Source organism: Clytia hemisphaerica, unplaced genomic scaffold, assembly GCF_902728285.1.
Source record: "Clytia hemisphaerica strain Z4C2 unplaced genomic scaffold, Clytia hemisphaerica genome assembly, whole genome shotgun sequence".
Lineage (NCBI taxonomy): Eukaryota > Metazoa > Cnidaria > Hydrozoa > Leptothecata > Clytiidae > Clytia > Clytia hemisphaerica.
Genome location: NW_027103286.1, coordinates 1627246 through 1638112, shown reverse-complemented (window position 1 = coordinate 1638112; position 10867 = coordinate 1627246). Strand labels below are relative to the sequence as shown.

The following is a 10867-nucleotide window of genomic DNA, read 5'->3' as shown; positions in this document are numbered from 1 at the left end:
GAGGAAATAGCGAAATCTTCTCATGGGATTTTTTCCCTTCCAGTAAGTTGGTCATATAAGACTTTCTAAGAAACCCTAAATAGCTTCAAGATTGCTCCTAAGAGTAAAGGTTTGCAGCTGCTAATTTTGGATGAATTCTTTTTCTAACATTTTTGAAATATCGATATAAAATATGATACTGGAAAAAGAATGTTTCTCATGCGTGAATTAGGTTTTCAGAATTCTTTTCGCGGGATCAACTTTTGCTAGCTTACAATATTTTGCAAATTCTACTCAAAAAATATTTCTTATTATTGGCGATCCAAAAATATTAGCAATCTGATTGGTTAAAAGAGTACAATATATCTTGTAAGAAAAGATGTCGTTGCATCGTAGCAATCTAACGTCTGATACAAAAGTGCCCTGCGCTGTTTGGTTCACCAATAAACCAGTTATCAGACACAAGCTCGTGTACAATACAGAAATATTTTACTTGCTCCGAATCTCGGACCTCGTAAAATATTTATTGTATTGTACTCGCATCTGTCTGATAACTATTACCTACAAGCAAATAACAGTCAGAATAAGTTTGCAATAAGATTATCGTTGAAAATGCATTGGTTGGATCGAATATGTGTTATTTCATCTCTTTAGAGTTTTGAGAAGCGCACGAATAACTCTTTCATCTTTGCCCCATAGTCCTTGAACAGCTCCGGGTTTATCTTTTCGTGTTTCATCCGGCACAACGTCGCCCCATATGCCGGGTGGTCCGATATCTCCGGGTGCTTCCACTTCGCGTCCCCACAATCCAAGAGCGCCCGGACTATTTTGCCGTTTCCTAAACATGTACGAATGCGGAAGTCGAGCTTTGCTTCGCTTCTTTTGAAATATTTTGGATGAAGACATGTGAAAACCATTGCCGGCATCCTGTCCCAGGACTCTTTTCAGTGACGCTTTGAGGCTATCTACACGATGCACATTTTCCAAGACTCGACGTTTTAAAGCCTCCTTTACACGTTGTATTTCATTAACTTGATAATGAGGGTTTGGATGAACTGTTTTGTAAATCCTTCTAACTAGCTCTCTCTCGCTGTTTTGATTGGATGAAGGGTAACAACCAATCTGGTTGACAGATAAAATTACAAATAAACATCCAAAATAGATTTTCATGTTTTGTTCCTGTAAAAAAATTAAAGAATTTGATGAATGGATACTTTTAGCAACCGTGTCCTCGTGTATCCAAGGCTTTATTCGCGTTGCTGATAAACGCCAGGGAGTAAGCATCAAGAAGCCGATAAAACGCAGGGGACGAGGTTGTTCTTTTAAGAATTTAAGAAGGAGACCAACGATCAAAAAGAAATCTATTAATCAACAAAAGTGTATTTCAGTCCGCTTATACCACTTATACATCAATTAAGTAAAGTCGAATCTTACATGTAGGATTTGACGCCACTTGTTTCCTACATAAGTCGCTAAGCCCGCGTCATTTTAGATAGAGTTCGAAAAATGTAAAATGCGAAAACAAAAAAAAGTGCTATATTCAATCTGTCATCCAAAATGGGACACAAATTTTAGAACATCACTTTTTTGTTTGAGAGAGTTGAAGATTTCTCTCTAGCTTTCGGCTTAAAGTCCAAAGTTCAAAGTCCAATGCTTAACATTTTCGTTTTCATTCCAATGAGCCTTCATCAAACGGTTCCACCATACTGTAATACACTAACTGCCCTCACGAAAGTACATCCGAATTTATAGAAACTCTGAAACAGTATTTTATTGTAAAACCTTCTCGCAAGCTCCGCCTCTTCCCTTCACACCTTCGCTACGATGGATAAGGGATTTTCGCGAATAGAAATATAATCACATTGAAGATAAGATAATTAAGGATATTGATAGCGATAGATATAGCATTGTTAGCTTCTCTTTTATCTACATTTTTGTACAATACAATTTTGAAGGAGCCTTGTTTCGTAGCAAATGGGATTTTTGTTGACTCCTTTGAATAAAGATTTCCTGGATAAAAGTGGCCTAAAATGATTAGAGCTTTTAATTCATGCGTGAACAATCAGTAAAAGTGATCGATTCATTTCATAATCTCCCATATAGGACTGATGAGAAACATGTCTTAAAATAGACATTAAGCGGAAAGGCTTCGGTTTTTTACTCGGGTTCCAGACTCGTATACTTTCTAAAGTTTATATACTACCGTATACAATGTATAGCAATGTGCCCTCCCGGTTATTACCATAATGGCTTTATGGCAACTCCTGAACTTGGGCACAGGATGTACGGTTACACATTTTGTGGATTGCATTGTGGAGTCACAAGAGTGCTCAAACTGCGAGCAGCGAGCAATGCATAATGCAAATAGTGAGCGTCTTAAATGAAGACTCTCCACCCAATCCAAGAGTGCTCAAACTACAAAAGCAGTGAGCCAATATACAATGTATAGCAATGTGCCCTCCCGGTTATTACCATACAACCGTATATACTCATAGCAATCCAAAACACAAAACAATGAATTTTGATTGGTCTTTTGGTTTTGGTTCTCTGTTTGTTTTTCTCTAAAAAGGGACTGGATCTAGTGGTATGGATTTGCTACCACCTCCAGCAAAGCCCAAAAATTGAGTTTGCTAAATTACGCCGGGCCACTTATCAGCGCCATCCAGTCTATCAAAAAGCTCTAAGTGGCCCCCAGGCTAGGTCTGGGGTTGGTTAACATTATAGCTCATTTTCTGAAAAACTTGCTTTGACTATCCCCTGATATTATACTTTAAAGGAAGAAATTTTGGCGGGAATTTAATTTGGCGGATGGCCGAAAAAGTTTTTTAGATGGAATTTAATTTGGCGGATGGACGAAAAAACTAAATTTGGCGTTTGCAGAAAAATTTATCCTTAAAATGGCATAAGAACAGCAAAAAAAAGCAAAAACACCTTAAAAGAGATCATATTTTCAAAAAGTTTAATTTGGCGGGAATTTAATTTGGCGGATGGCAGAAAAAAGAAATTTTAGCGGGAACTTAATTTAGCGGATTCTGGCCAAATCCGCCAAATTTTCTTTCTGCCAAAATTTCTTCCTTTAAGGTATCCTATTTATGCTTATTGGGTAAAGGGCTATCGTTTGCCATGCTTAGATTAAAGCAAACTTTACGAGATAGTGAAAAAAAATTGGCTAAATTTAGGGCTGGAGCTTTTAACTTGCAAGTTGTAATAAAGAAAAAAATGTGTATTTCTTTGACAAATTTTCCTCACACAAAGTTTCAACTGTAGACACTGCAGAAGAAGGAAAATGAAGATGACAAAATGTTCTGAATTGCATTCACCAAAAAGTTGATATTTGGATCTTCGTCGAAAACAAATTGATAAAATCTTTCAAAAAAGAAATACTGTAACATAATTTTACAACTTTCTAAGGAGAAATTACAAGGGGGTTAGAAGAATTATTCTGCAAAATTAAACAGTTTTACAAAATTAAGAAAATATTAGAGTTAGAAGCTTAATCCTATTGTATTCATTTCAGTTTTGCCAAGTATTCTTAAAATCTATTGAACAATTTTAAAAACTTTTGAATTTGAGTTTTGCACATTTTCATTGACCGAAAACATTTGTTAGAAAATTTTATGTTATCCGCAAAAAATGTCACTTCAAGATTAGAATATTCTATTGCTAGAGTTCTCTGGTTTGTTTCTATCTTGGAATGATTTTATCGACTCCAAGACATTAGTCTATTGAAACTTTTCGTGTCCATTTTTATCATCAGCCTCCCTTCTGCCCCACATACCAGGGATGGGTCCGTCATTTGAGTCTGCATTTCCAGCTTCACTAGCCTCACGACCCCAAAGACCTGGTGGATTTCCAGGCTGCAATTCACGTCCCCAAAGACCTTTCGGTGCTTGCTGCTGTCGGTGGGTATCGGAAGAGGCGCGTCTGAAATTCGAGTTTGTCTCTTCATTTGAGTCGCTACGTTTTCTGATTTCATCATATAAATGCTCCATGAGGTTTCTGGCGAGTTCTTCAGTAATGCTGTTTGCGCTTTTCTTGGCGTTTTCTTTATCGAGGGCGGATAGAGCGTCACCCGCCTCCTTGCGTTGGACACTCATACATGTGGTAAGGGCGACCCAACAGCATAGTAAGAGCAGAATTGACGATAGTGATTGGTCCATTTTTCTTTTATCGGCGGATCTGATTGGTAAAAAAAAGAAAATGTTATGAACCATAGGAAATAGACTTTCCAGCTAATAATGTAGTTCTCAAAAAAAAGGGTCTTGTCCCGTATCTAAGACCGATACTAGCAAATCCCGGTGAAAGTGTAGATACATACACAATCACAGATTTCGCTCAAATTTGAACGAGAAAACTACAAGTGAGAAAACATAACTTTCTCGTTCGATCTTATCCTATTTTTGTATGTGTGAGATGTTTAAAGTCCTGTATTCTCCAAAAGGACCTGCCCTAACTATTCGGCAGACTGAAATAAAGTCATTTCCTTCATTTCCAAAATATAATACCTTTAGAAAGGGCCTTAAAAGGAAGAAATATTCAAAACAATAGATGATTTAAGCGGAAACTTTGAAGAGTGGAAATCTTCGCAGCTTCTTGATCCCACTCGGAGGTATCAGACTTTAGTGAAGACATTACAATGTAACATCTTGTTTACAAAACAGACGAGAAAGAGGCCTAAAAAATCGTAATGCCTTTTTAATAAACAAGATATCAAGAGCTAAGTATCTTCCGTGGATAATTAGAGTCTAATCATCGTTTAAAACGTTACCAAGAAGTTACATAACTCAAACTCTGCCTGTTATTTAACTCTATCCGTTTTAAGCGTGTGTGTTTCGCATCATGTAGAAACCACACCAGCGTCATTACAATGATTCACCCGAGAGCAGTTTCCATATAGTAGCAAAAAAGAGTGCACACTTAAAGTGAATATAGACTTCAGTGACTGGAATAAAGATTTAAAGATGTCTTTTGCATTCAAGTCCATCCGCTAATAAGCGTGCTTTTTTTTTTACCATGTGGAACCACGTTATGACTTATCCCCTTGAGAGTTGCAAAGACCTTCAAAATGTGATTGAGTGAATGTGAAAAAGACACTAGAACAGTATCAAATCTCTAAGATATCTTATGCATTCAAAATTCTAGAAAACCTTTCCCAAGTTCATCAAGTAATTTGAAATAAAGCAGAAATTAAATGTTCCAAAGACTTCAATGATAGCCCCAGAGAAAACTGCTATCAAATAAATTCATGTTTGGAACTTGGAAAATTCATTTTGAAAGATGTAATATCAATGACATGGCGGGACATCGTCATCGTAAAAAGATTTGATTCTGAGATAAATTTCGATAAATTTCGATGTGAGAAAAAAAATTAGTACCTGAAGATTCGTTTTGTACAATTTTCTTTCTTGATTAGTTCAGTTCTTCAATTTTGAATTTAATGATATTTTTCTGAGACTAGTTGATGATTATATACTAGTCCTCTCAGAGTTGAAAACGAGGGACTCTTTTTTGTTTAGCCTCTGATGGCATGTGTTTTTGAGCAATGACCGGAACCTTTTTATCTCTCAAATTCAATTTCAAGTAAAAATATTTTACACTATTTTTTTCATCGTCAAGTGACATGTTTTTTTGTTTTTGAATCATTTTTAATATAAAAAAATGTCATTTGGGATGGGTATAACATATTTTTTGTTTTCCATAAATTTCATGAAAAACTTTCCTAATCCTATTTTATTTTTCGAAATTTACTCATCAGAGAAAAACGTCATTTAAATTTCCGACTTCCGAGCGAACGCAAACTGTCAGGTTTGGTAACAGGGAAATGACGTCTTTTTAAGATGACGTCAGTTAAATACTAGACGACAATTTCTAAATAGGCCATTTCACAGTCGCAAAGCGTAATGGGTAGTCAGGACCACTGCGCGTTAATAACGACTTACTATCGGTCAAAAGTTTTGAAATTTTTTGAAGATTTTTGCGTTATGGAGGCACAATCAATCCTGATTACCCATGATTCATTTCGACTGTGAAATGGACTAGGGGATGTGACTACCAGAATTCCAAAATTAATTTTATTATTTATCGTTGGAAAGATATTTCAAAAGGACGAAGAAAAATCAGCTTATGCTTCCCACGACACTCATAAGGGCTCATTCATTTCCATAATGGAAATAAAATACGACACTGGAAGAACAAGAAATCCCACTAAAACATTGGATGCAAGCATAAAAAGTTTCCATTTAAGAGGGGGTGGGGGATTGAAGATAACGCTAAATTATTTTGAGCATGTGCCTATGGCAATGTCTCAAATAAATCAAATTAAAACGAGAAACCGATAGAATCATCGATATCCAAGGTAAAGCAATTAAAATTTGAAAAATAATTTTTATTAGCAATGTAAATATAGCTCACCTTAAAAACTTCCTTTTTCAGTTCATAAACTTTCACTAATTGATTTGCTAAATTACACGTTAACGACAAATTTATAGCCGTTTTAAGCAACTTGAAATTAAATATTTAAGCCCATAATATTGGGCTTGAACCGAGCCTTATCAATATCAAAAAACTCGATTTTTCTCGGAAACAATAAACTTCAAGCGTGCTTACGAGACCTCGTTAATACAGATGAGTCAGATTGAACCATGGGAACGCCCCTTCTTAATCACAAATTTCATTAAACCCCATATCACAGAACCGGTGGGACTTCCCCGACCCATCGTTCTGAGAATGGGTTGCGACACTTGACTTTCCCTTACGCGATCCTCCCTACAACTTTTATCACAGTGCTAAGCATAACTTTAGGAAGGCATCGGAAGAGCGAAAAATGTGATTGAATACTTTTTGTAGAGCTAGCAGCTCGGCTTTTTTTGATTTTTTTTGGCACTTCGAGCCACAAATTGTTAAAGTTTAGGAAGCCATTTTTCACAACTTTTTATTTGCATAAACTTCAGTTATCCTAGGATCATGGTTATTCTTAGATGGTTTTTATTTGGATCACTTCGTTCTTTTACGAGTGCTAAGCATGCTGTTCTATGTATGTTTTTTAGAAAATAAAGGTTAATCGCATTTTCAAAAGATTTCAAAAAGGTGGTATATTGTAATTAAATCTAAGTACTAGGGTATCTTATTTTTTTACCCTTCCAACAAAATTAATTATGTAAGCATTTTAGTGGGTGGTGAAATTTCAAAATTCGTATCACTTAAAGATGAGTTTTTTGTTTGAAAAATCCCAACATATTTTCAAGCCCCTCAATTTCATCAGGAACAAAAAGCTTATTGTTCGAAATTTTGATATTTTTTTTCAACCGCGTTTAACATACTTTCATGTTAGGGAAAATATCATCCATTATTTATCACACCTTCTTCCTTCTCTTATAGACCTTAAAAGGGAGATAATATTGTTTTCTGGACTAAAGTAATCTAATTGTTGTCTTTTGTAAGTTAGAGGTTAAAAAAATTTATTGGGTTTATTCAACGTACTCATAAATTCTTATAATAGAAATTCTTTTGTTCGAAGTGTTAACTTGATTATTTTTTATCAAAGATGAAGCATAACAAAGGAAGAAGACAAAAAGAAGAGTTGAGAGGAAACCTGCTACCAATAGATGAACAAGACAGAACTTGTCTGTAAAATTAAGTATAAGGAATTTCTATTTGAAGATTTCAATTCTTTTATAAGAACAAACTATCAGACTTCTATGGCTGAAATACTCGTGTAAAATAATGCATGTCCCAGAATTGCATTAATTTTTCCGCCCCAGTTCCAGTTCCTAAACCATAACAAACTATACATTTTTGGAAGCATATTTGGATGTAGAATACCATATTCGGTGTAACTTAAAACTCAAAAAATTAAGAACATTCGAAGGCTTCAAATATTTTGGATGTTTTAATATAAAAAAAATGTAACTTAACTCAAGTCTTGTTTAAACTAATTTAGCAGCGAGTCTTTACATCAAATTATATTCTTTCATAAAGTTTATACTCAAAGGATAGGATATTCTTATAAAATCATCTTGTTATAGGATGTGATATCGAAAGACTCGTGGGTGGAGTCCTTTCATGAAATTTCCACAAACACGTTTTTTATCAACAAAAAATTATCATTGTTTGGAAAATTCTTATCAAATATCGAAAGGAATAAATCAAGGTGACGAATCAATCAATCAATCAATCAATCAATCAATCAATCAATCAATCAATCAATCAATCAATCAATCAATCAATCAATCAATCAATCAATCAATCAATCAATCAATCAATCAATCAATCAATCAATCAATCAATCAATCAATCAATCAATGGTGCATACCTTATTTATCGAGTTTTCTTGCCACCAACCAATGTCTTTTGAACTTTCCCAAAGTTTGATTTCTAGAAGAAGAATAAGAGCGAGTTTACGAGATTCCAAAATCATAAAAACTAAAAGATCCGGAAGGAAAGAAAAAGTAAGATGCCGTGATGAAGTAAGGATGGAAACTTGGGAATAGAAACAAGACTAATCTAGCGAAAAAGGCCGTGGTTACATTACATTAATTTATTTCTAAATGTCTGAAATTTTTTAATCAAGTCTTTATGATTAAAAAATTTACAAGTGTAACAGCCCTCTTTTAAAGAAAATAAAGACCTATAAATTATTGAAAAAGAAATTATTTCTTGCGATTCTTTACCATTTTTTTGGTAAAGAGTTTAAAGTTTTTTTCTTCACTTCTCTCGAGATCAAAGCCACCGACATGATAGTTCTGTACATCTTTTTCGATGAATGGATTTTCTAGCGTTTGGAAGAGATAGGGGTGAAAGATAGGATAAGTTCTAAATAAGATATAAATTCTTCTTGGTCACGTATGTTGTTGTAGGCACTTTTTTCGTTCCTCAACTTTAACCACTAGGCTTACCTAGCAAGATCTTTTAGCTCGACTTTTCTTTTTCGAATATTTCCTCTGAAATTTCCGTTTCATAAGCATAGTTCGGACGCCCTTTTTTAAGGGGGGGATGACACCTTCCAAAAAAGTGAAGAAGGGGGATCATAGATTTTCATTAAAAAGGAGGGATAGCAAGGATGGGGGATCATTTAAGAAGGGGGGGGGGCTTACATATATCTTAGATTATTTTCCAGCACTGTTATGAAATCTGTTCTGCATGAAAGGAAGTTTTTCTGTTTGAGTAGTCAACAAGAAGCAAGTTATCATTACGGGGTAGCAGCGAGAAGGGGATTATCGGATCGCACTATACACTATATATTTTCGAAAATTTAGCCCAAAACCCTTGGGGGATAGACATCTTTAACGGTTGGGGGATTCCAAGAAGGGGGGATCATTTAAGAAGGGGGTATCAGACCCCTTTCCGCACTATGATACGAATAAACACAATACGTGCAGCTGCCTTCCTCCTTCCACTCATGTCGTTTGTTGAGTGAGAAAATGAGTTGAGAAAAAACGATTGAAGATTTGATACAGCAAAAAAATTTCAAAAAGACTTTAAAGAAAATAGTTAATTTCTTTAATGTATTTTTGATTAAAAAATTTCAAAAATTTTAAAGATATTAATGTAGTGTAACCACGGCATTACAAAAACAGGTCATCTTAGGGGATAAGAAACTATTAAATAAATACTTTTCCAGTAACAATAAATCTATTGCCACGTAAGTAAAAAAGCTGCATGTTTGTTGGAACAAAACAACGAGACGGAAAGGAATTTAGTTCCTGTTGCTTGTTATTCATAAAAATATGCAATCACCCTTAAAAAGAGTCTAACTATGTGTGACTTTTTTGCCAAGAAATGCCCTTTTGACAGATTGAAGCTATTTTTTCATGAATTATTTTCAAATTGTCTCCAAATAAAATTTCAGTTTCAACGATAAATAACAATTCCACAAGCAAAAACGCTTCAAACTTGAGATATTGAATTCTGCCTACAGGCTAGACAGGTTATTTTTCAATATTTTTTTCACTTTATCTCAGAATTGGTTTTAAAATTCTATTAGCCCCTTTAAATAGAAAAAAATTAAAATAGATTGACCTTACAGTATCTCATGGCTGACAGATGCTCTGAGGAAAAGGATTGACAAGTGATTCCTTGCTAATTTTGTCCATTATTTTGATCTGAAAAAAAAATCAAAAAGAAAAAGAATCTGAATTTGTCACAAGTTTTCAAGGCGTCTCAAGAAAATGGAGCTCTATGGAGAAAAACCGACAACAAGATCTCAATTCAGCTTTACAGTGATATGGAGGAGATACCAAACGAAAAATTGAATTCGGTAATCAAATCCACCATAGCTTCTCTGAACTTCAATCAGTTGTTTTGCATCTTTTTCTACCTAGAAGAAAATTGAACATAAAATCAGGTTAATAAAAACAATTTGACGAATTCTATAACTCAATATTACTCATTCATTATAAACAAATTGATAAAAACACAACCTAAACGCAACCATTAAATATCTGATAACCAAAAAGTTGGAAGTATTCTAGATTTCATTTACAGTGAAACAAATACCTATAGCAATAGACACAACAGACTTTATCAACAAAACCAAAGATTTACATATACCAGCACACGCAATACTTGTAACCATGGATGTGTCGGCATTATATACCAACATCCCGAATGTCGAAGGCATAGCCTCCATTCGTAAATCATTAACAAACGTCGAGTCGTCCATTAAACACATGACAGTAATTTTAACATTCTTACGCCTCATCCTCACCCTTAATAACTTCATATTCAACGACAAACACTATCTCCAAATCAAAGGATGCGCAATGGGTACTAAATGTGCCCCATCGTATGCAAACATTTTTATGGGAGAGTTCGAAGAACGAGAAATCTATCCACGCATAACTAACAACATCATAAAATACCTCAGATTCATTGATGACATATTTTTTAT

General features: G+C 34.6%; 2 protein-coding genes across 4 annotated transcripts; both read right to left on the bottom strand.

Annotated features, from left to right (window-relative positions):
* Positions 1-207: 207 nt before the first annotated feature.
* Positions 208-1155, bottom strand: LOC136805753 (uncharacterized). The gene has a single exon (XM_067062300.1). It carries the CDS (start codon positions 1147-1149, stop codon positions 622-624), a length of 528 nt encoding a protein of 175 aa, XP_066918401.1. The 5' UTR covers positions 1150-1155; the 3' UTR covers positions 208-621.
* Positions 1156-3289: 2134 nt separating this feature from the next.
* Positions 3290-8348, bottom strand: LOC136806421 (LWamide neuropeptides-like). 3 transcript variants are annotated; one of them, XM_067063013.1, is made up of 2 exons: positions 8291-8348; positions 3290-4158 (listed from the first exon to the last, which is right to left on the bottom strand). In XM_067063013.1, exon 2 carries the CDS (start codon positions 4137-4139, stop codon positions 3702-3704), a length of 438 nt encoding a protein of 145 aa, XP_066919114.1. In that variant the 5' UTR covers positions 4140-4158; positions 8291-8348; the 3' UTR covers positions 3290-3701. The 3 variants fall into 3 exon arrangements, with proteins under 3 accessions (XP_066919114.1, XP_066919106.1, XP_066919097.1); XM_067063005.1 differs by lacking the exon at positions 8291-8348 and adding an exon at positions 6391-6457; XM_067062996.1 differs by lacking the exon at positions 8291-8348 and adding an exon at positions 5355-5461.
* Positions 8349-10867: the final 2519 nt, after the last annotated feature.